General features: G+C 43.5%; 1 protein-coding gene and 1 non-coding gene across 10 annotated transcripts in view; one reads left to right on the top strand and one right to left on the bottom strand.

Moving 5' to 3' along the window:
- TRIM2 (tripartite motif containing 2) overlaps window positions 1–25,991 on the bottom strand; it is a 172,797-nt gene that overhangs the window by 52,250 nt on the left and 94,556 nt on the right. For 3 of the 9 annotated variants that reach the window (XM_036103600.2, XM_036103594.2, XM_036103597.2), the window contains exon 2: window positions 2,220–2,404. In XM_036103600.2, the coding sequence (XP_035959493.1) occupies window positions 2,220–2,353 (134 nt within the window). In that variant the 5' untranslated portion in view covers window positions 2,354–2,404. Of the gene's footprint in view, window positions 1–2,219; window positions 2,405–11,154; window positions 11,289–11,308; window positions 11,576–13,904; window positions 14,077–25,991 lie in introns of those variants that run through there. The other 6 variants (XM_036103592.2, XM_036103593.2, XM_036103595.2 and 3 more) reach the window with 6 other exon arrangements.
- LOC118542959 (U6 spliceosomal RNA) lies at window positions 5,221–5,319 on the top strand. The gene has a single exon (XR_004920855.1). It is a non-coding gene; the product is annotated as a U6 spliceosomal RNA (small nuclear RNA).

Raw genomic sequence — 25,991 nt, 5'->3', positions numbered from 1 at the left:
TCTCCCAGGGAAATCTTATCCACGTGCATGGCCATAAGCACAACACTCCCACACTTCTATTTCTTCCACAGATGTCTCCTCTGAGCCCCTGATCTCTACACCAACAGCTTTCTTGGCATCTCCTCTTAGATGTCTCATGGGTCCTAAAACTCACCATGTCCAAACCCAAAGCTATGTTCTTCCCCCAAACTGGGTCCTCTTCCCCTCTCAACGAGCAGCACCTCCATCCATTCATCTAGGCAAAGCAGGTACTGGGAGCCATGCTGGAAACAGTAATTTCCTTACAGTCCTTCGTTCTCCACATCCAACCCCTCACCCAAGGCTGGAAATGCCTAAGTACCTTCCAACGTTTCCAGCTCTTGTCATCTGATTTACACCATCCTTTTCTGGGTTTCTGGAGTAGCTCTATACACTGTCACCCACCCTCAAATCCTCTAACCTTTCTCCATATTGTAGCCAGAGTGACCTTCTCAAAACTCCTTCCATGCATTCCATAGGGACTTGCTGTGATAGGAGCTCGAAAATCTCCACCACCGGCCATTAGATGGAGGAACAGAAGTGGATGGGGCTAGACCCAACCGAGAGGGCTGGAGGCAGACCCAGGACAGCCCAGAAGTGTTGCTTCTTATCTGTCAGAGCGAGTAAATGGGAACCAAACAAGTGCCTGGCTGGGCACTGAGCACAGGGGGATGGGCAGCTCCGCCCCCTCCAACCGAGTGCCTCTCAGTGCTGTATAGAAAGAGGCCGACTGCTGTCCATCAAATAATGATCTCACCATGTGCGCCCAGGGACAGAGGGACACTTAACTGGTGTGCATGTTGTGGCTACACCCATTAAGTGGGGAGGAAAAAAAATCACTCTCCATTTAGTCATTTTGGAATATGAATTACACAGTACTCACATCAAAGTATAAAATGAATAAAGCAGAAAGTGCTAGTGCCCTATATACCACCACTAAAACAAACAAAACTCTACACACACACCCCCCAAAATAACCCCCTAAAGAGCAAACAGACAAAAAACCCACAACGACCAGTAACAAATCCACCTTCTCCCTCTATCCATCACCACCATGTAGTTATTCTGTTCCAACTGAGATCTTCCAAAGCAAATCAATTTTAACAAATGTCTATGAAATTGATGGCAAATGTAATTAGCATTGATTTGAAGCCATTGGAAATACCAATGTCCTATTCTATAACAAGAATTAAAGCGTTTTAATTATGTCTATTTAATAATAATAGACCATGTATTCAACAAGATGCTATAAAACATAATTATCATATTTATTTTTAAGAAAAAAAATACAGCCTTACTAGGGAAATATTTAAATTAGACCGCAGATAAACAAATTACTAACAAACTTTATATGCTTAATTGTTTATGTGCTAAGTTAAATAAGAAGGTAAAGATGTATTTTGATAACTGATTAACTCAATGGAAAAAAACTATCCAAGAAGGATAAAGAAATGTGTTTTCATACATAGCGAATTGCATATTCAGGTAACTTATAATTATTTCATACACACAGGTTTTTCTTCATCTGAAACATCCTATGTTCGTTAGTATGTGTCTTCTGAAGTATCTTTCAGAGGAAGCTCTCCCTTTTAACTAACTCCTCAATACACAGGTATTTTACTGATGTGTTCTTTGGGAGGAAATAATAGATTTTTAATTGGCCCTCACCAAAGATCCTCTATGAGGGAACTGTGGTCGGCAAAAATTGTTTGACGAAGAACAAAGGGAAAATTTTAAATGTTTAAATCTTTTTTTTTTAAAGATTTTATTTATTTATTTGACAGAGAGAGAGCACAAGCAAGGAGAGCGGCAGGCAGAGGGAGAGGGAGAAGCAGACTCCCTGCTGAGCAGGGAGCCCGATGCGGGGCTCGATCCCAGGACCGTGGGATCATGACCTGAGCCGAAGGCAGTCGCTTAACCAACTGAGCCACCCAGGCGCCCTAAAAATTTTAATCTTAAAATATTTAGTGCTCCATGTCCCATGGAAATGAATCAATAGCTACTGGATTGCTTTCTCTCACTTATAATTATTTAAAATAGAGTAAATTATTGGTAACTCATGATTATGTTTCTCGATGTCTATCATAAGCACAAAAGATTCATTGTCTCCCTTAGGTAAAGGAGAATTCTGGAAAGAACCCTTTGGTAGGTTGTAAGAGATCACTGTGAACCTCTCTTCTCTGGGCACAAAGGAGGCTTACCTCTCGCAGAAAGTGTGCAGACAGGGGAGAACCTTGGGATTCTTGTACCGTTCCAGGCATATACTGCAGATCAGAAACTGCTTGTCAATCTGGCGAACCACAGGACTTGGGATGTTGGTGGCTTCACTGGCCATCCTAGACCACTGACATGGGAGGCCGGCTGTGTTTGACCCTGCACGCGGCTGCTGTCAGACAGGAAAGACACATAATAACTGGTAAGTGCAAATCAATCACTGGTTCATTCACTATAGGCGTGGTGCTGTGAATACAGGTAGAAGTCCATGCCGATGACCTCGAAATGACCATAACCAACCCTCAATGCTGGCAAGGGAATGCAGTGAGATGCCTGTTGATTTTGTAAATCAATATAACGGTCACATGTTCACCATGCAAACAAAACAAATTAGAAGAAGTGTGTTGTCTAAAGAGGCACGTTTGCCAGGTTTCAAAGCAGTGGCAGCTGAGGGGATAAATACTTATACAGCTCTGCCTGTTCATTCCTTCATTCATGACTATATTTGACTATATGCCTACAGTCTTATTAAAATATTGTCTATATTAGGGGTGCCTGGGTGGCTCAGTCAGTTAAGCGTCTGCCTTCCGCTCAGGTCATGATCCCAGGGTCCTGGGATTGAGCCCCGCATCAGGCTCCCTGCTCAGCGGGAAGCCTGCTTCTCCCTCTCCCACTCCCCCTGCTTGTGTTCCCTCTCTCACTGTGTCTCTCTCTGTCAAATAAATAAATAAAATCTTAAAAAATATATATGGTCTATATTAAATAGAATAGTGTCATTAAGATAAAATATGTTTTCCCAACTATTGTACTTGAAGGGGATCAAAATTTCACTCCAAAATATGCCATCTTGACATAAGGATTATATTGAGCTGAAGGCAATTGAGAATCAGCAGACATGGTGCGGACATGATGGGGGGTGGCGGGAGGGGTTGGCAGGCGGGGAAGAGGGGTGTGGGCACTCTGCCTCTCCCATCTGCCTAAAAGCAGAGCATAGACTTCCCATATGTAAAGGAAATTTTCATTTATAAAGGTGCCTCGTTCTCCCATACCAAAGAGAAGAGAATCTTAATCATCACCAGAGATAGCATGGGAGAGGAGTCTGCACAACACACCTTACTAAGCAGCCCTTATGTACCATACATTTCCTGGTCACTTTCCCACAATTTACTGCTCCTAAACCTCCTTTTCCTTTGTCTAGCCACTTCTCCACAATTTGTCATCCTTTTTTAAAATAGAATGTAAGCTCCCAGGTCGAACTGCCTCTTTGGGTTTTCACTTCTTTTCTGTGAAACCCCCAGGCATGTAAAATTAAAAATATTAAATTAATAAACATCAATAGAATACAGTATATATACTATTTTGGAGAAATAAACTACCAATTAAATGTGTACACCCTTTTCTCCTGATAATCTGTCTTTTGTCAGTTTAATTAACGGGCTTCAGTGCTAGAATTTAAGTGTGTAGAGGAAAAGTTTTCCCACCCCTACATACAATTAACATGCCAGGATGGAATAATTAGAATTTTCTATTAAAATCTTTGCATGTGGCTCAAGTGTTTTCTTTAGAATTAAAGGTGTATAGATTCCTGGCTAAGATGTATTTGCTGTGGAGCAGGGACAAATGGCAGATGATTCCTATTATTTTAAGAAATGTCTGTTGGTATTCATGTGTGGGCATCTGAGGGACCTGGTGAAATTAATTCAGAGAAGGTTTCAATATGTGAAGGATCATGCCAGGAAAAGAGAATTAGAAGAGGGCAACAGAGAAAAAAGTGGAGGGCCTCTAAGGGAGGGAAAAGTTACAACATAAAACACAGCTTCATTTACCACCTTGGAACGTCTGGCTTCTATCCCAAAGAAGTAAACCAAGGTTAAGGTAAAGCTAAAGTTCACTTCCTAATTTTCTAAATACTTTATAAGGTGTCTATGGCCTCCTCAATTCCCAACAGAAACACTCTTTTGCAAAAAACAAAACTAAACAAAACAACCAAAAACCACAAAAAACAAACAAACAGAAAAACCCAGCAGTTAATTTTCAATATGACCCTAGGCAGGAAGTAATATTATTCTCATTCCACAGATTTTTGAAAACCGAGGCTCAGTTAAGAAGTTTGCGAGAACGCAAACCCATAGCCTGTTCACTCCTTAAACCACCACACCTCCCTTAAAACACACCTTAACTCCCTTAAAAAACACTCCCTTAAAACACACCTTGTGTTTTAAGAAGGCTGTATGTATGTACGACGCAAGCTTGGTTTATATATAACATTTTAACTTGGTCTGGGACTTGTGTTTAAAGCTGGGAAATACATATTTACAGAATCAACAATTCTACACTTTTTAATGGAAACTCTTTTCAAACATGAATGATAGTTGTTCTTTCTCCCCACCAAATCACCAAATATTTTTAAAAGCATGTCAACTTTTATTAAGAAAATTCTACTATTTATATGTATTTGAGTATAGTTACATATATGACACACCCATTTTCCAACTCTATGTTTCTAGATAAGATCATTAAAGAGCATGATGAATAAACAGAACCTTGTGAAAGCACCTGTTACACAAAAGTGTCACATTCAAATAGAACTCTCTGCATTAGTTAAAACACTGTGTGACATATCTAATTAGCCTGCATTATCTGCTAACTCTTTCATAGAATGTCTCCCTAAAGAACTAGCATAAAGAATGATATTCATTGATTGGATTAAATGTGGCTCATCTCTCAGGAACTCAGAATGTTGGCACATCATCTGCTTTTCTTTAACCACGTCCCTATGACATCAGAATAGGGAAGGAATGGATTTGTCTCTCTTTAAGATAAGGAAACCAAAGCAGAGGGTTTAAATGACTTGCCCAAGGTCATCGGGTAAAATCAATGAATCAGAAAGCTCAGATTTCAAGTCTTCTGCCTTATCTGATACCTAACCTTAAACAAGTTTAACACTTTCCAGTATGGTGTGTGTGTGTGTGTGATAAAAATTATGGGGTGCTCACTTTGGTAGCACTAAAATTGGAATGATACAGAAGATTGGCTTGGCCCCTGAACAGGGATGATGCACAAATTCAGGAAGTGTTCCATATTAAAAACAAAAACAAAAACATATTGAACTTTTCGGTTAAAACCAGTTAAAAATAATTTTAATTTGAATAGCTTTTGAAAAGTTTCATATTGCTATCAAACTAAAATTGATTTTAGTCTTTTTTTAATCTTAGAATTTTAGGGTTTGGGCAAGGAAAAAAAAAACATTTGTTTTAATCAAATGATATACATTGGCTAAATGAAATTTCCTGAGGTGACATTTTTATTCTCAACAGTGAAATAAAAACATTTCATTCTAATTTTCATCCTAATTTTATGATAATTATCATAGTGAGTGAGAGTAAGTCTTCATTAGTATTGTTAATTTATATGGTAAATTAAGTTTACTCATGAACACTGATTTAAAATCATGACAATGATCTGTCACAAGTGACTTGTTGAAGACATCTGGATTTGCAGGACTCTCAGAATCAACACAAAAGGTTTCCAACCCCCAAAGATCCCCAAACTGAGACTTTGCCAGGGTAATGATCATTCCCTGAATATAACTGGATACCCACAATAGAAAGACAATTTGACTACTCCTAAAGGGATAATGTGCTGAGGAAAATGGAGGCACAGAATGTGCTAATAAGCACCGTGGGAAACTTTCCATCAGTCTGAATATGCCGAAAGGAATACACATAAAATGTATGACAACCTTTCATCAAAGTGTTTGGACACTACCAGTTTCTGGGCGTTTTGATGAGAAAAGCAATAAATACTTATCTAGATTCTTGGCTGTCCTCCTTTCCCCATCTTGGTTTCGGAAGTGTCAGAGATCCTTCTTACTCACCAGGCCAGCAGAAATAAGCACGTGATAATAAGAGAGATCAGAATACAGAACTACTCTTCTCCTGGAGGTCCACAAAATCAATTTCTAGAGAGGAGCACCCGCAAACATGCCAGGGGTGGACTTCATCTCTGAAGGAAACTGAATCCTTTTGGATGTAGGAACTAGCACGGCGCGTATTGACAAAAGGCCAATAGAAAGGAAATGACGGGGAAGGGCAGGCAAGCAGAACCATTTTTAAACTACAGAAATAGCCCACATTAGTGTGCTATTGATATTAACCAGCTCTGAGAGCTCTCACTATGTGGGGAGACTGGCAGAGTTTCCTTGTCAGGGGAAAACCAACAGCAATACTGCTTACAGAGGGGTTCAGGCCTCCTCTCAATGGCAACTTCTCAACTGGACCATTCTGTTCAAAACTGACACTTGCCCCCTCACCCCCTGCCATCCCCTAGCACTTGCCATCTCCCGTCCTTGCTCCATGCCTCTCTAGAGCGCCGGTCACTTTGCGATACAGTACGTAATGCGTTTCTCTGGCACGTTGTCTCCTCCCCACCTCTCCAGGATGTTAAGATTCACGAAGGCAGGGATTTTTGTCTGACTGCTCACTGCAGGAGTCCCAGCACCTAGAACTGCGCCTGGTACATGATAGACACTCATTCTTTCTTTGAAGGAACTGAACAAGTATCACATGGGAATGGACTCAGTCCCGGTAGCAGAAAAGAGTGGCATGGGTTGACTTACACAATAAAGAGCATGGTCGTCACCAGTCATGTGAATGTTTTCATTTGACATCAGACATTACCTGCCTTCCCGCATGATGGTCTAATCTCTAGCAAGATAAGCTATCAGCCAGAGGGTAAATATTCAGGGATATACTTTAACACACTCAAAAGTGCAGAAAAGGAATTGAGAACCACTGAGGACACATCTTGCAGAAATACAAAGTCTAAGAAGGTTGACACACAAATTCCTCATTAGTGGGGGTATGCCAACTCAACAGCTTTTGAGGGTAACAACAATGCAATGAGCATGGAACAGAATCCTGGGGCATAGAAAAACCCCATCCCAGCATTTCTTGCCTCGCGTCATCACTGGTATTTTTCCTGGCTCACATCCTCAAATCTCCTAGAACTTGGTGAAAACTACAACCAACTGGAAAAGCAAAACTTGAGAGGAGGAGAGGAAACAAAAGGAAAATGCCTGTGTCCAAAATTCTAGGGTTGAGACCACAATTCCCACCCAGATTATACCATTTAGATCAGAAAATGATCCCAACGTTTTATTGCTGACACCAGAGTGAGGAAGAGCAGGAATGGAGGGTGGAAGACCAATGACAAACTGAAAGCCCTCTTCTTGAGAAGGGGAGAGAGTTGCTGACAACTTGTTGGCTGGGCTAGGAAACACAGTTGGGAAACAGGTCAAGATTCCTTTAGAAAATAAAATTTTAACATGTGATATGTGGGTAGGAGGCAGCATATTGATTATATACCATCATAAAGGCATTAGATTCCATTTCTATTTAGTTTTATGGCATTCTTGGGTTACTGCTTCTCTTCATTGCCACTCAGCTGGCTTTATTTATTAGCAATGTTGCATTTTTGCTGTTCTTGGACCAATGACAGTGGTGCAGGCATGCTAAAATCAGCTTCCCAAGAAGTTAAAAATCTTCTGGTAGATTTATAGAAAGAAAATCTCAAACCATTAGGATTGTCTGTAACACAATGTACTATCTTTTACCCGCCAGGACAGGTGGTACCTAGAGCTCAAGGCACAGGTGAAAACATGATTAAAGACACAAGGTTTTTTTAGTTTTGAAAATTTATGAGCATATTATTATTCACCTGCAACTGAATTTGCATTGTTACAGAGGACTTGACTAGAAGAAAGAAAAGAGGACAATCTTCAGTGAAATTAAAACAGGGTGACCTATTTCTAGTTAAATCAAGCCTCTATCCCAAATGGGCCATTTTGTAAATTAGAAGGCCAGATGCAATATCTTTTCTGACAGTATGGGCATGAACGCGTGTGTTTGGGGGTGAGTGGGTGTATATTCAGGAGGCCATCCACTTTAATTTCTGTCTTCAGGCAAGGATGTGCCCAAGCTTTCCAAGGGTTCCTCTTATTTCCAGGGTCGGATGTATGACAGCTTCCCTAGGTTGCTGGGTTTTACCATATGGAGGCTGATTTATGCCAAGCCCTCAACTTGTCTTTAGGAGATTTATACCTATTTCCTCTACCTCTTAGTATAGATAACTGTTTGCCACTGCCTTCTTCATAGAAGTCCTCACCTTTTACAACAGAATTAAGTCAGTTCTTAAGATCGGCTTTGGGTTTTCTAAGTTGCAGAAGGCTGGGTCTGTGTGATGGAGTGTTAAGTGGTCAGGCTAATTGACTTTCATCTTACAGTGCCCTGGGACAAGTCAACATGGTGGGGTCTCCTCTCCCCCACATCCATCATCTTGCCAAGTCTCCTCCCTTGCTCTCCTTTGGGACTACAAGGAGGCTACATATTCTGGGACCACAGAAGAGGCAGAGGACAGCCAAAGCCCTAAGCTCTGGGAGTTGGGTGAGGTTAGCAAGAAGGGGGAAGAGAAATTTATTCTACTTCAGAACCTCACAAGGCATATGCCCACACAACAGCAAACCCCTTTTTGCCCCCGGTGGATAGGAAGTGCATTATTTAATTCTGTTGTTGATTAGAATAAATGTTTACCTTAATATGTTTTCAAGAAGAATAAAAAGCACTTAATGGAGGAATGGAGGTGATTGAGAACATCAAGGCAGATGAGGGTAAAGTAAAAGAGGGTAGAAAAAATAGCATGCAGATAGCAGTAATGAAGTTTCCTTCCACGGTGCAGTTTGAATAATTACACTGGGCTCGTTTTTTCCTCAGTATCTGGTTTCATCTAAACCTCCAAATTCGAGGAGGAAACCTGATCTGTTAATTTCAGATAACCTGAGCAATAATAATATCCAGAGAACTCTACTAGCCAACCCCATTTTAGAACAAATTCTATTCTGACACTAAAACCCTTACATAAGTGATAAAGGGCACAGATGGCATCAGACGTTTAAAAAAAAAAGTAATCACAGGTGTGTGCAAATTATAATTATGCCACAATTAGAAGTAATTCAGTCACATTTTTTAAAGAAAAAAGCTATGAGGGTAAATAATTTGGCAGCAAATTTTTTAAAGTTTGAAAGTATTTCTCTTCAATAATACATACAAATGTTTCATTAAAGTCTTAGTTTTAATCGAGAGATAAGGAAAAGAAGCACAAGGGAGTCTTAAAAATTAAACCTAGGTCAAAATTTTTTAAATTGCTACATATTTATAATTTCTTCGACTTAAAGATAGATAAGAGAAAGTCGTAAGTTTGGAGAAATTAATGCCTCCAGATATCCAAATGAAGGACATTTTCAATTCTTAGTAAGACAAAGAATGAATATTTTTACTTATTTCACAAGCAACAAAATCCACTAAGCTTTTATCATATAAGTAAAAAAAAAAAAAAAGTCATCTCAGGATTATAATATTAAGTATGGTGAAAAATACGTATAGATTTTATCCTCCATTTTTAAAATCTATGGAACATATATCATGCGTCCGTACTTCTTGAGACAGGCACATTCTATCAGAGAACGTTTGTACATTCAGTCCTATTGTAACCTTTCCAATGCAAATCACTTGGGTCTTTCTAGGAGAAAACTGGAAAGAAATACTTAGAGGTTTAGGAAAGGCCACTACTCAGGTCTCTGTAACAAAAAGCTGCTTTCTCATACCACAGCACGCATGAAACTTCTCGTTGTGTGCTTGCTCGGGAGGGGCGTGCATTATTTAACATTACAGCGGGGTAGGAACGCTGCTGCCGAAGCATCTGCCCGAAAATACTGAAAGGCACCAGAAAATAGGTTCACACTAAGCAGAACTGAATCCTAATACTTAAGAAATCATTTTAAGAATCTGGACAAACAATGCCTCTCCTTACATATTCTAATCTAAAAAAATAAATAAATAAACAAAACCTCTAACAATTTATTCACCAGGAATAAAACGGCAGTAATTCGATCTAAGCCAAAGAAACAAACTAATAATTTTTAAAATGCTTCATTCTGAATCTAGGTCTGCTCCTTAAAGCAATGACATTGAATCTATCTTAAGACAGAAATATCATTTTACCTTTTGGTTCAGAAATCCACTTATTAACATTCAGTATTTAGCTTAAAATAAATAGCCTTTCTACTTGCTTTCCTAGCCTCCCAAAATAAGGAATAATGACAGGGTGGGGCACACTAGTAGAGAAAGCTGTCAGAAAAATCGTATCCACTGTTTCAGGAAGCAAACCTAAGGTCCAACCCAAGGATTTTTTTTTCTTCTGTGTAAAGCTACCATTGAACTCCACCCAGATTTGAGTCTACTTCAGAAGCAAGGGAAAATGTCAAAAAACAAAAACAAAAACAAATCATCTGCATATTTGCTGATCATCAATGGCATTCAGAATTCAGAGGGTCGAGTCATGCATTATGAATGAATGGGTTTCCAATGGTAACTGGGAACCGTGGTGCTCAACCCCAGGGTTCTCTGACGGAGGACCGGGTGGGGGAAGGGTCGAATTGCACATTCTCCTCCACCCTGGGGTATGGAGGAAGGAATCCTGCAACTTAAATATTTCATCCCCATCTTCCCACCCAACGAAGAAATGCTGGGGGTGGGGGTGGGGATCTTCTATTTAAAATAAACCGAATACACATTAAAATGGAAGACAAGTAAAAACAAAAATCTAGTCAGATCACATTAGGAACTTGAGAAGAAAATCTTGCATGACTTTCTCCCTATTCTTAATTTGGTGCCTTTGTTTAAGCAAAGAGTGGGTCTCCCTCTATCTGATAGTTACAGAGCATGCAGCATCACCGAGAGAGAGGGGCGGAAAAAAAGAAAAAGAAAAGAAGAAGAAGAAGAAGAAAACCCACCAGAATAGAGAGAGCAGGAGAAATCAGTTATCCACCTGGCATAATATTCAGCAATCGGAACATTTAGGACCTACCCATTTCTGCAGACAGACTAATCAACGAGGCAAAGAATTAAATCCTCCCAAGCCTGTCGCTGCAGCTCCGCGGCAATCCAAAAGAACAATGCACATTCTGCTAACCTCCCAAGTTTGGAAGCACCATGCAAAGAGACTGGTTAAAATTCCCTACCATGCAGTGCAGCCATCATCAGAAGCCCAGCATATCTTCTGCTCTATGTAGTGATGTGCCAGTTCATGCACAGAACAGAGGAGAAGAAAAATGGAGGAAAAGAGAGAAGGCTCAGGAAAGTCGGCAGGAATGTTTCTGGGTCATTAACAAGTGGGAGACCCCTTTCGGTATCCAAACCAATCAATCTTTATCTTACAGGACATCTTTTTCTCACTCAGCGTCTGTTGAAAAGACTGCAGCAAACCAAGCAAGGGATTGTGGGATAGGGATGCAGCAGCGAGCTGCAATGAGATTCGCGGGTGGCTTGCTTTCCGCTCTGAGTCAGCAGTCAGCTGTTTCCACGCTCTCCTGCTGGGCCGCCGAGGTCCATCACCGAGAATGTGGCTGCACGATTAACCCCGGGAGAGGCACCGGCGCACGTCTGCCGGCGCCACGCAGCAAGGCCAGGCGCCGAGCTACAAATCAAAGAGGCTGTGCTGATAAGCAAAAGGGGCATGCGGCGAGAAGGGCTTCTAGAAGGAAAACGAAGTATATGATACCTCAGTTCAAATTCAGAGGTGTGATCTGGGTGAGTGTGTGCGAACACACGCTTACTTCCCTAAGTTAGGAAAAAGATACCTGTTTCCTTTAGGCTTTAAGTGGCTTGAAACACAAATGTAAATTTATAGAAATGCCCAACAGCCCAGCTAAGCATCTACTATCTTTCCCCCTCTTGGTATATACCCAGAAATGGGTCTATAAAATAGAGTTCCTCAAAGTCGAATAATGCAAATGACATTCCTCTGCTTTTTGTGGTTCTAATCATTTGACAAAAATCATGCAGTACTTTCATTTACTTCAGGGGGTGAACAGAACCCGTTGTTTTTCTGATGATGGGAAAGTTTTTCAGTTAAGGGTTGAGAAACTTGACAAACCTTGCATACATACATAACTTGATTTCCTAGCAGGTGACTGAACTTATTTTTAAAAGGTTTTAATAACATAAAAATGATAAAGCAGCCATATAAAAACAATTAGATCCTCATATTACAAATAATACTTTAGAATTTACAAAGCTTACATATCAGAATGGAACTTAACAATCGTTCCCCTTTCTACAGCAACGGAGGCAGGGAACCATATGTATTCTATACGTTGGTTAGTTACTAGTTTAAAAGTGGACACTAAACATTTTATTTAATAATAAAATTGTTGGGGCACCTGGGTGGCTCAGTCGGTTAAGCATCTGGTTGGGCTCAGGTCATGATCCCAGGGTCCCGGATAGAGCCTTGTGTAGGGCTCCCTGCTCAGCAGGGAGTCTGCTTCTCCCTCTCCCTCTGCCCCTCCCCCTGTTTGTGCTGTCTCAAATAAATAAAATCTTTAAAAAATAATAATAATAAAATTGTTAATTCTCATATTTGATTACATTAATATTCATCACATTCTTTCCATGCAGTCAGGCATTGCATTGAGCCCTATGATGGGGCACTCAGCTCTGCAGAGTAGTTATGATTACCTTTGGGGGAGTGGGTCATAAAGAATCCAGTGAAATCAACAGACCCAGGACACGCCAATTTTGCTATTTCAGGTGGTACCCAGTTCTCAAAAGCCCAGGTTAACATCCTGTTTTAGAAGTTTTGTTTTGTGGGGCACCTGGGTGGCTCAGTCAGTTAAGAGTCTGACTCTTGATTTTGGTTCAGGTCATGATCTCAGAGTGTGGGTTGGAGCCCGATATCGGGCTCCCCGCTCAGTGGGGAGTCTGCTTGAGATTCTTTCCCTCTGCCCCTCCCCCCACTCGTGTGTGTGCGCACACGCATTCTCTCTTTCTCTCAAATAAATAAATCTTAAAAAAAAGTTTTGTTTTTTTTAACAATTTCACTGAGATGTAATTCACATGCCATACAATTCACCCATTTAAGCTGTACAAATCAATGGCTTTTAGTATATTCACAGATGCAGGCAACCATCACCACAGCCAGTTTTAGAACATTTTCAACATCTCAAAAAGGAACTCTGTGCCCTTTAGCTATCACCCCTACCTTCCCACCCCCACAGTCTTAAGCAACCACTAATCAACTCTGTCTCTGTAGTCCCCTCTATAGATTCTGGACATGAATGGAATCATATAATATGTGGTCTTAGGTGTCTGGCCTTTTTCACTTAGCATAATGTTTTCAATGTTCATCCATATTGTAGCATGTATCAGTATTTCGTTCCTTTTTATGGTTGAAAAATATTCCATTGTATGGATATAGCATGTTTTGTTTATCCATCTATCAGCTTATGGTCACTTGGGTTGTTTCCACTTCTTGGCTATTATGAATAATGCTGCTATAAACATTCCCATACAGGTGTTGGGTGGACATATGTACTGTTGTAAAAGTTTACAGTTCAATTAGCACTGACTCCTCAAACTACAAGCAGGCTACCCCCACTCCATTTTACCATGTCCTCTTCCTAAGACAGTCCATCACAAAGTAGCCTGACCTGTATGATGGGGGTCCCTCTTCATCCCACTTGTGCTGTTGCTGGTCCTTTCTGAAGCCAAATTCACTGAATGCTGACCTCTCCCCCCAGAACATCCTCCTGGCCTCTCTCCTTCTCTTCCTCCACTTACCCCACACTCTGGGGCACACAACTGGAGCGAATCTCTGTTCTCAGAAGATGGTGGGAAAGTGGGAGAAATCCTTGGTCTTGTTGCTGGGCTTGTATTCACAGAAGGTTCACGTACTCCTTCGATCATTCATTCCAATGAATACTTGTTGAATGTCCAGTGAGTGCCAGGCACTGAGCAGGCATTGAGGATCTCAGCCCTCAGGAAGGTTGAAATCTGGTGAGGAAGACTGGTTAGTAAGTAGGCAATTGCTACATGGAGTGGTAAGTGCTTTGACGGGAAGAAGTGGAGGTTCTGGGAGCCCAGAGCAGGGACACGCTCAGCAGGGAGGTGTGGGGCACATTTCAGGCATAGAGCACAGGACCGGCAAATGCTTGGAGGCAAGAGATGGCTCACAGGAATTGAGAGCAGTAGCTCAGTGTGGCTAGAGCCTTCGGTGAAGGTAGAATAAATGCGGGTCATATGTGTTTCTGATCTTTCACCTGGAATTGGGAATATCTTTTGCTTGGAAAAAGCATTATATAGGACAGTGGGTTCCAAATATCTTCATCACTATGGCTTCACTGCTGTATGGGTAAATGGGTTTGGAGGGCTCAGTCTGCAACCTAACAAACATAACATTGTTTATTATAGGAAAACGCAGCCTGGGGCGCCTGGGTGGCTCAGTCGTTAAGCGTCTGCCTTCGGCTCAGGTCATGATCCCAGGGTCCTGGGATCGAGTCCCACATCGGGCTCCCTGCTCGGCGGGGAGTCTGCTTCTCCCTCTCCCACTCCCCCTGCTTGTGTTCTGCTCTAGCTATCTCTCTCTCTGTCAAATAAATAAATAAAATCTTTAAAAAAAAAAAAAAGGAAAACGCAGCCTCGTTTTTGGTGCCCGTCTTGGCAGAGGAATACAACTATTTATAACCTGGGCCTTGGGTTACCACGGGATGTGCTAGCAGGCCACAGCGTTTTCTCCTTGGCACGCCCTGGCAAAGGTGGATGCTGGTGGTAGTGGCTGTTGGGATCCCACGGCTCAGGTTCTTTCTGAGTTGGAGCTTGCTTAATTGAGGCCTCACACAGCTAGACTGTAAGGCTGCGAGAGCAGAGAAGTGCCCCAGATCCTTGGGATGGAGGCTGCCGCACACTTCACTGACTTCTTGGAGCTGTCTTGCCCCTCCCCACTGTTTCCCTCCAGTTGAACAGACATTAGCGAGTTAACTGTCATCAGTCACCTTGACTGTGATGTACACTCAGGAAGTATACAGAGAGTGAATATGGAAAAAACAGAACATGTGTTAACTAAATTGGGATTGACAAGATCCTGGGAGACAGAGATCCAAAATGTACTGACCATGTCTTATGGGCCAGGCTCAACCCAAAGCCCTTTATATACAGGCTATCCACCCCTGATCAAGGGAATTTTTTCTAGAAAGTAAACTCCTTAGGATGGCATACAAGGTAATTTATGATCTGGCCTCTGCCTTCTTCATTTTTCTCCACCTCTGTCCTCCCCAGTCATACTCCAGTTCCAAGACATGCCACCATGCATTTTTTAGCAGTGGCTCTCAACCAGGAAATGATACGTCCCCTGTCCCCTCCATGAAGTGGTGGGGTATGCATTTGGAAATGTGAAGGGGCATTTTTGGCTGTCATATTGATTGTGTGCTTGAGGAGTGGGCCGGTACTCCCAACATTTAGTAACTGGGGGGCAGGGATGCCAAACATCTTCCAGTACATGGGAGAGTCTCATACAAGTACATTTGCGTCCTCAAATTACCAACAGCTATCCCTTTAAGAAACACTAAACTCTAGGCTCACACTCCATTTGTTCTGCTGGGAATGTTCTTATCCTTTCCTGACTCCTTCCCCTGTTTAACGCCATTGAATTCTTCAGAACTCAGCAAGGACACCGTTCACTTCAAGAAAAATTCCCTGACTCCTTCTCCAATTCCAAACACTCCTGCCTCCAGTCTAGATTGGGTGTCAGTCCTATGTGCTCCATAGCATTCTTTGCTGAAAATTATTGATGGCTTCATATTTTACCTCTAACTCCCCAGCCCCCAGTGCAGTGCACATCACATAGTAGGTGCCCAATAAGTAGATATAGAATGACAAAAGTCCTTCTAGAAACAAATGAGTAACATAATATAATATAAAGGTAAATGTTCATCTCAGAATTGGAAAATAGTTGGAGCATTAGTGAGAGGCAATTCTTCATATTTGATTGGTGGTTTATAATTTATTTTTATTTTTTTAAAAGATTTATTTATTTTAGAGAGAGACAGAGAGTGTGAGCAGGGGACGGGGCAGAGGGAGAGGAAGAGGAAGAGGGAATCCACAAGCAGACTCCCTGCTAGGCACGGAGCCTGACGCGGGGCCTGATCCCAGGACCCCGAGATCATGATCTGAGCTGAAATTAAGAGTTGGGTGCTCAACTGACTGAGCCACCCAGGCATCCCTGATTGGTGGTTTATAATTTAGAAAGCACCTTCATAATACATTTTCTCTTTGATCTGCTATTCTAGAAACAGAGGAGGCATTATTATTATTATAGTGGAAACTGAGATTCAGAAAGGTTACATGGGGCACCTGGTTGGCTCCATCGGTTAAGCAACCTACTCTCAATTTTGGCTCAGGTCATGATCTCAGGGTTGTGAGATGGGGCTCCATGGTGGGTGTGGAGCCTGCTTAAGATTCTCTCTCTCCCAGGGCACCTGGGTGGCTCAGTCGGTTAAGCGTCTGCCTTCGGCTCAGGTCATGATCCTGGGGTCCTGGGATCGAGCCCCACATCAGGCTCCCTGCTCGGCCGAGAGCCTGCTTCTCCCTCTCCCTTTGCCCTTCCCCCTGCTTGTGATCTCTCTCTCTCTCTGTGTCAAATAAATAAATAAAATCTTTAAAAAAAAAAAAATTCTCTCTCTCTCTACCCCTTCCACACCACACACAGCACCCCCCCCACTCAAAAAAAAAGAAAGAAAAAATAAATGAAAAGAAAGAAAGGTTACATGACCAGGCCAAGGTGGAGTAGCAGTTGTGTAGTAAATGTGAACTGGAGTTTGGCAGGGTCAAGCTCCCTCCAAAGACTCTAGGGGAAGATCCTTCCTTGTCTCTTCCAGCTTCTGGTAGTCCCAGGCATTCCTTGGCTTGTAGGGGCACCACTCCAGTCTCTACCGCCATTGTTACATGTCTGCCTTCTCCCTGTGTGTCTCTGTGTCTTCGCATGGTGCTTCCCTCCCAGTGTCTCTCTTTTTTCTTCTTAAAGGACCATGTCTTATTGGATTAGGACCCACTCACATGAAGTACGACTTCATTGTAACTTGATTGCCTCTGCAAAGACCCTATTTCCCAGTAAGGTCACATTCACAGGTCCAGTGTTTGGGACTTCAGCCTATCTTTCTGAGGGACATAATTCAACCCACAATACCTACCATGGGTGAAAGGTTAACGTGAGGCCTGGGCTGATGCGGCCTGCCTGAGAATAACCTGGTTTTCCCACAGCAGTGTTCCCTTGAGAAGAGTAAAGATAAATGGGGAATGTTATGTGTGCTTCATTTGTGGGGTGCACCAGTAGGACTGTGAGGTGGCTACATAACTCGGATGACATAAAAGATTGGTGGGGGAAAGGGAGTATGACCCCCACATACCTTGGCTCTCATCCCTGGTACATACCCTAAGTGGATAAGGGGGCAAAGAATGCTGCTGGGTCTCCAATAGGATAAAGGTGCCGTATCTCCTGGTCTGTATTTTATGCCAAGGTTTCCTAACCATAAAATTAGATTAAAACTGTGCCTTGTGAGTCTGATTCACAGCTGGATGCCACAACCACAGCCGTGCTGCTGGTCTACCCAGTCTGAGTTCCTTCCCATTGATCTTCCCAAGCCCCTTCTCAGCCTGAAGATGTCCTTTACAGAGGAGCCTGAAGCAAAACACAAGGCTCTGCCGTCCATCGATATATCAAACTTCCCAGCGCCACCCTCCGCCTTGTTCTTTGTCTTGCTCTGACAAAGCAAAAATAAAAAGCAAAAGCAAGCAAACAAAACACTCTTGTTCTGCCATTGTCTGGCCTGTGTAATTCAAAGTTGACTCCATCTGTCCTGAGTTTGCCTGGAAGATAACCTCCTAGTCTTCACTGGACTCCTAATTACATTAATGTCCACACTGATGAGCACATCAGTATTAAGTGGTGTTTTTCCCTTCAGCGGAGTTTCATGATCACGCTTTTCATTCTGACAATTAAATTCAAGGCGGTGCCAAGTTCCTGCGTGCTTGGGTGGTTTACCATGTTTAATTAATCAGTGTAGGGGCTCGGACTAGCAGGTTGGGATTGAGCTAGAGTCGGGGACTCTAGACCGCAGATGTCCCCCGCTGGCTGAGCCGGGCGGACCGAACCCTGAGGACCCGGCGGGGGAGCCCGCCGGTGGCCGACGTGGGCGCGCCGCTACTCATGCCTTGCTAGGTACTGCTTCCCCTGTCCCCACATTGCTTCCTCTCTGCCCCCATAAAATGGATTATTTGCAAACCAGCAGACAGTGCAGAGAAATGTTCACATCTTTCGACCAGTTAATGTCACGGCCAGGACTCTAGTCTAAGGTAATAGCCACAGGCAAGGGCCAATCTCAGCCGGCCCGGGCTTCCCAGGCCCCGCGGGGCCGCGAGAGCATTCACCGCCGGGCTAGGCGCCGCCGGCGGTGGTTTCCACGGCAACAGGCTCCTCCCCCAGGGCGCCGAGCCCCGCCCCCGCCGAAGAACAGCAGGCGGCCTTCCCCCCCCAGGTGTCCGCAGCTCTGCTTGCATTATGAAGCTCTCTTTTTTCCCTTCTCGGTAGGTTTCCTTTTCTAACCTTATTTCTCACCGGGGAACAGGGCCATTCTGTAAAGTAACTGATTCAAGTGCTGGCGATGGGAAAGCCGGGGGGAGAGAAGGGAGTCAAGCCTGCGGGGACAGCAGTAAAAGCTGTGAGCTGTGGGGACCGCCCCTTGCAGCGTGGGTGCCCCAACGGTGGCCCTTTCCCATTTCCTGGGACTGCGGCTCTCCTGCCTTCCCGCCCTACTGCGCTAACGTGACCTTGGTGCTACGGAGTTCAGGTGGGACTTTCTCCCCTCAACGTGCCCGCATTTACAACGAGTTCTAGAGCTCAGTGCTTTAACCGGGATACTAAAGTAGGAGTCTGGGCACCTTGGGGGACAAAGGTAATATGAGGATAGAGGAACTTGACATCGCAGGCCGAAGGCTGCCTCCCCCATACATGGAATCAGGGAGAGTATTTTCCTAAGCAGCGTATGTGGCTCCATGCCACGCTGGTCACATACCCCAACATTAGAATCAAACCACCATGTTACCGTAATTGAGGCACAGACTCTGGAGACACATCTGTACTTGCTCTATCTGCAGGTTGCTCCTTGCCTCTGTAAGCTCATTTGTGAAGTATTATCTCATGAGGCTGTCCTGATGGTTAAACGGTATAGTATCCAAGGGTCTTTGCACTGTGCTCAACACACAGCAGTCTCAAGTGCTATAATCCGAAGCTGTGTGGTGCAGTGTAGACGATGGGCCCTAGTGACAGGGTGGGTTTGAATCCTGGCTCTGCCACTTATGACTCTGAGTAAGTAAATTAACCTCACTGGGCCTCAACTTCCTCATCCATGTAATGGGAACAATAACCCACTTCACAGTGTAATTGTGATAATTAAATGGTTTAGTCTATGGAGAGAACCTACCATAGTGCCTGGTATATAGTAACAGTCAATACATGCATTACTATAGGAGCAGCACTGGTAGTATTGCCACTACGAGATTTCTGAATTCTTTTAGAAATGCCTAATGATTTACTTTTGTATTCCTAGAACCTGGCTCATGTAGGGGTTCAATAAGCATTTATTTTTTGGGGATGAATGAATGGACTAGTTAATGCACTACTCCCCATTACTTCTTTTCTTCTGCCAAATAAAATCAATCAATCAATGAGAGTGGGCAGAGTCATGTAAAATCAGAAAAGATACATCTAAACTTGGTTATCACCCCCAGCTGGACATAGCCTCCCTTGGCCTTCTCACCCACTTAGTGCTGGCTTGACACAGTTGAGTAAGAGGCTGGAGCGCTACTTTGTTGCTCTTGGTGAGTCCTCACCCTAACTCTGAATCCCAGGCCAGCTCCAAGACCTGCCCCCTGTTCTTATGAGATACAAGGTCTGCTACTTTGTGCTGTTCATCTGCCAGTGGAAGTGAGTCCTCCCTCACTGGCCAGCTTCTTGCCTTTAGAGTCGGCAGCCTCCTTGGAAAGATAAGACAAGAAATGATTCCTTATGGTACCTTTCCAGAGTCAAAGCTTTCCCCTCTGATGACAGTCATCATCTCTGGACATGAGAATGGGAGGCCTTGCTTTCACGCCCTCCACTGATGGACATGTTCTAATGCAAATACTGACTTGCCTAGCTCTCTACCCCGTGGCTTGGCAATGTGTCTGCGCTAGATGCCGGAAAGCTACAGTACCACCAGAGGCGAGGGGAGCAGGAGCAGGTAGGCCGTGGCAGAGGGGGCACGCACAGGGGTCAAGTTGGGCCTACCAGGCCCACGGTGTCCTACTGACACCTTGAGTCCTGGTATGTGGTGAGCCACCTTCGTGCCAAATGTAGCCATCCATGGCCAGGGGGGCCAATGATGGGGGCACCCCGACTCTTCCTTAATAATGTTTTTCCCCTTCCTGTCTCTCTTCTCCATTTCTCCTGCCCTCGCTCTACTCCCTGCCCACTTAGTCTGTTCAGCGAACTTTTAATTTAGCTTCCACTATGAGGTGGGCACTGCAATGGCATTAGGTCACTATCTTCAAGGAACTTATGCACACTCATGAGAGAGACATAAACATAAATCTCAAATAATAAATTAACAAAAAAAAATTTGATCTCAAATAAACAATTTTTATCTGTGGCCTCCACCTCAAACCTGCCAAGGATGCTCATGGGTGTTGCTCCCAACCGGTATGGTGTTCTGTGGTGGGTGATATTTGGACTCTGAAATCAGACAAATGTGGGTAAAAAAAATCCCAGCTCTGACACTGACCAGCAGTGTGATTTGGGGAAAATTACACAACCTCTTGACTCTCCTTTTCCTCATCTGTAAAATGGCAGTAAGAGGGTCATTATGAGGATTAAATAAGACAATGCCTGGAAGCTGCTTAGCACAGTGCCTAGCTCGAAAGGGTCAACTATTTTTGTTCTAATTACTCAAGCCCAGTGGTCAGCAAACTTTCTCTGTAAATGGCCCAATTTCCATTTTAGATTTTGTGGGCCAAACAGCATCCGTGACCACTCAACAATATTGTTGTGTGAAGGCAGCCACAGACAATGTATAAAGGAATGTAGCTGTGTTCCAATAAAACTGCATTTATAAAAACATATAAATTTTATATAAATTTCACGTCATAGAATATTATTTCCCTTTTAATTTCCCCCCCCAAGCATTTAAAAATGTAGAAATTGGGGCGCCTAGGTGGCTCAGTCGGTTCAGCATCTGACTCCTGATCTCAGCTCAGGTCTTGATCTCAGGGTCATGTGCTCTAGCCCCGCACGGGGTCCATGCTGGGCCTGGAACCTACTTAAAAATAAATAAATAGGGGCGCCTGGGTGGCTCAGTCGTTAAGCGTCTGCCTTCCGCTCAGGTCATGACCCCGGGGTCCTGGGATCGAGCCCCACATCGGGCTCCCTGCTCTGCGAGAAGCCTGCTTCTCCCTTTCCCACTCCCTCTGCTTGTGTTCCCTCTCTCACTGTGTCTCTCTCTGTCAAATAAATAAATAAAATCTTAAAAAAAAAAACAACAACAGTCAGTGGGGCAGATTTGAGACGCAGGCCAGTTTGTCCACCCTGATCAAACCTAATGAAGTGGCTGGCACTGCCTTTTATGGATTTTGCTTCAAAGGGAATGGGTCCATAATACCCTAATTCAGAGTTTGAATATTAAGACACAGCCCAACGAACTTTAACAAGTTCGTTATCTCATAAAAGAAATCTCATAAAAGAAAAATAATAACTATAATTTATTTGTGCATAAACAAAGACAATTAAGTAACCAATACCTATAATATCTATGATTTATTTGTGCACAAGAAATGGAAAAGACAATCATTTCCTTTGATGCACGATCCCCCTATGTTCTGTGGATGGAGGTGAGCTGTTCCCCACAGGTGTTAAGAACCGTGTACCTCACTTCTCAGTGCTGTGCCCCGAGAAATCCAGGTGTAAGAAACATCACGGAAGGTCACAACAACCCTAAGTTTTACACACGGAGTAGGAGAGAAGACACAAGGTATAGTAAGCAAAGGCTGGGGAAATTTTAGGAGGGCAGGAAGAAACTGCCAGAAAAGAGGCCAAGTCCCACCGCTGTGGAAATCAGATTGCAAGTGACTGAGTTGCAAGACAGTCAACTCCATGGCAAATAATACCAATACCATGTAATTCCTAATTCCTTCTTTCCTTGTCTCTTCTCCTACCTTCTAACTATCCTTGAATGGAAATAGGACATTTTGCTTTACTTCCCACGGCAAGTCAGGAAGATTTTTACTCTCTAGTTCATATCAAATTCTTCACGGGCCAGAAAGCCTTTCTCTAATGCTATAAAAAGGCCGTATTCCAGACACATTGCAATTAATACTTAAACTTATTTCCCTTGACTCAAGGGAAATGCAAAGGCTGTCTTATAAAGCTATTCCAAGAATCAAATCTACTCTTGTATATCTTTAAAAAAACTATGTGTTATCCATGTCTTGCTATCATTACCAGATAACGAATCTGCTAATCCAACCTGATTGAAGTGTTGAGCAGGCCACAAGGTCAGGTGTCCTAATAATGCCCTCTAACTCGGTGGGGATTCTCCTCTGGAAAGAACATAGCCCAAGCACAGATGTATATATAGCTTGAGTCAGAGATCATCGGCTGGCTCCCTACAGAACTGCCTCTTTGCTTTAACTGCTATCTGATGTAGAAAGAAAGCAGGACTTTTGGAGAAAGGAAAAAGTGAGTAGCTGGGATCTGGCAAGGGACCTTGGCCAGGATATACCCAATGGCACCCAATGTTCCTTCCCTACCCATCAAGAAGCACAAGCCTAAGTTCAAAGAACCTGGTACTGTCTTTCATCTTGACCCAAGCACGTGGTGTAGGCGTACTCTCCAGAGGGATATGAGCCACCTTGCTGTCACATGGATCTTCAGTCTCAGACCAACAACTGGAATCAAGAGCACAAACTCCATCACTTTCTAATCCCATGGGATACTCAGTTCACTACCCCAGCCCCTTTGACGGGCTCCAAATCCACTTCCCTTCTTGCTCAGGCAGAGCCTCTCCAGCAGTGACTGGAAGCAGGAAGCCACAAGACTCTCATCCTTTCCTACAATCTGAGGTATTTAAAGTTGCAAAGAACCATAGAGATGATACAGTCTCATGGTTTTAAAGCCACAAAATACTTTCTCCAAAGAATCAGGCCTGGTCCTAGGGGCCCTGCCAACATGCTCACCTCTCACTTAGCTGTCTTCCCCATCTCCAACCCCCAGCATGTATCTCTCCAGAACACCTGGACCTCTGTGGCCATATCCTGTCTATGAGTGCGTGCCTCTCCTCACAGGCGGGCCTGGGGAGCTGGCGGTCTTTGCAGGCTGTGTGGGGTTCGTTATGACTACATTAGTTCTGGAGGACGGTTCAGCAGAAACAACTGGAAATACAAGCACAGGTCTTGCTAGATGAAAACAGAAAACTACATTGAGGAATAACAAAGAACCCTCACAGCACAGCTGGTCTGTTTAAAGAGTTAATGGTTTCGAGTGTATAAATACGTAAGCACCAGTCAAATGGCAGGAGTTCCCAAGATAGCAGAGAAACAGGAACCCACCACAAAGCCTGAGAGGCCTAAAAGGTTAAGACTCTGGCGCTCCACATGGCAAAGGGCAGGGAAAAAATAAACCACGACATCCTGTTAGAGGGGGATTCACAGAGAAGGCAGACTCCAGGGAATAGAAAGAAAGAAAAAAAGAAAAAAAAAAAAGATACAAGACATAATAGACCAAGACTATTTAGCAACTTTGCCTAGTTGAGAAGCTGCAGATCTTCAGAATGACCTTGACAATAAAAATCTGACCCCAAAATAAACACAGAAGACTGGAAGTCAGTGAGCAGTTGTACGGACTGCGTGTGAAGCCCTTCAGTCTAATCAAATTTGAGAGTAGGGTGAAGTGATAAAAGCACAAGGAGTTACTCAAAAGACCCGCCTTGTTGGCATCAGATGGCCAGCACCTTCGGGCCCTTCTCTTTCCTGTTGCCTGATGGGACTCGGTAGAATTTCCATTCTATTTTTAAAAAGCTATTAACACATGTTTGTTTGTCCCCAGAAATGGAAATGGTAGAACCCAGCCTTAATTTAGACCTGCCCATAAAGCTTATTCATTATAAAACCAGGTTTTATTTCTGGTTTTCTATTTGTTCTAATAGGGCTTTCCTAGCAGCATTCTGGGACCTTTATCCAGACTTCCTGTGGCCTCTGGATCCTGCTTTTCCCCCCTGTCATTCTCCCTCCACTGTTTCTGGCTTTTTAAGAATCAGTCGACCTGTTACCTTAAGGCAAATTCTGAGATCTTACACCCAAAAAGAGAGGCTGCCTCTTGTTGGTAAATGGCAAAATCACTGAGTCTTCATGAGAAAGGCACCTGCTTTCAGGGTACTTTGGCCCCTCACTCCACCCCAGCCTGGAGGTCCTGCTGCAAGCCTGCCCCTGTGCCCTTAGCTCTCTGCCCAAATGCTGCCTCCTCTCTGAGGCCTTCCCTGTCCCTCCTATCCTAAGTGCCCCCCTTCGTTACTTAGATCTCCACCATATTTGGATCCTTCCCGACAATTGTCACAATTTGTAATGACGTATCAATTTGCTTGCTTGGTTAGAGCTGCTTCCCCACCAACCTATAAACTCCACAGGGACAGGGTCACAGCCCAGTGATGACGCAGCTCCACGCAGTCTTGGCACATGGTTTCCGAGGGTGTGTGCTGAAGAATGACTGAGTGTCAAGCCTGCCCGGACATGAGCCCGGGCTGTGCGACCCACACTCCTCTGGAGAACACAGTCTCGCTGGCCAGGTCCTCATGAGACACACCTTCCACACTACTTGTTACGACTGAACCTCAGCGAAAGGTACCTGTGAGCTATATGTGTAGAGGGACTCCGTTAGGAAAATGGTGTGTGAGAGGATTTCAATCTAAAATGGAACCGGAGGATATGAGATGGAGAATCTCACACATGCGCCCTCAGAAGAGCAGAACTTAAGAACCGAGCAACTGAGTTTTGGTTAACGCCTACCTTACAGAAGACCAAGTCCTATCTCCTGACCAATGCACATCTGCCAAGAGTCTCTCCCCATCCTCAAGCCAATGAACTTACTGCTTGGACTCTGGCTGGACTTCCCCCCCTTTGCACTCCTTGCCCAGAAATACAGCCCACCCCAAACCCTCAACAGACTGGCCTGGAGCTTGCTACACCCTGTGTTTCCCAAACTGCAATTCCTCTGCTGTTCCCAAATTAACTCAATTTCTGGTCATTTGAGCTTGCCTTGGTTTACCTCTTTAGGTTGCCAGGTAAGCAAGATTATCAGGACAGCATAACCTGCCTAAGTGTTAGATGGACTCTACAGGAAAAGATTTTCAACACTACTTACTGAAAATGTTTTTATCCAGTCACTAAGATATGCTTCATAACACATTCACATGGTTACTGGGTTAGCGTAAACACTGGGAGTAAGAAAAATAAAGAGCTGTTTAGATATTCTGTAATTCACTTTTACTTTTTCATGATTTCTGAATCAGTGAGCTCTTAACAATATGTAGAGTCCTAGCAGCCTGGGTGGGAGCCTCCCACGGATGATAGAAGCCACACAAGATAGGACACTATTTCTAGACTAAGTCCTTACACGGTGGGTAAAGGTAATCTAATTATTAAAAGTTACTTGATATTCTTTTTTTTTTAAGTAAGAGAAACATACTTACTGCTTATACAAGTATGTAGTTTTGAAGGAGTAGTTCAAATTACAATGTAAAACCTCTTCCTTCAAATGGGGAGTCTAAAAACATACTGGAAAGAAAACACTAT

This window comes from Halichoerus grypus, chromosome 3 (genome assembly GCF_964656455.1).
Source record: "Halichoerus grypus chromosome 3, mHalGry1.hap1.1, whole genome shotgun sequence".
NCBI lineage: Eukaryota > Metazoa > Chordata > Mammalia > Carnivora > Phocidae > Halichoerus > Halichoerus grypus.
The sequence above is the reverse complement of the archived record's forward strand: the minus strand, read 5'-3'. Positions and strand labels throughout refer to the sequence as shown.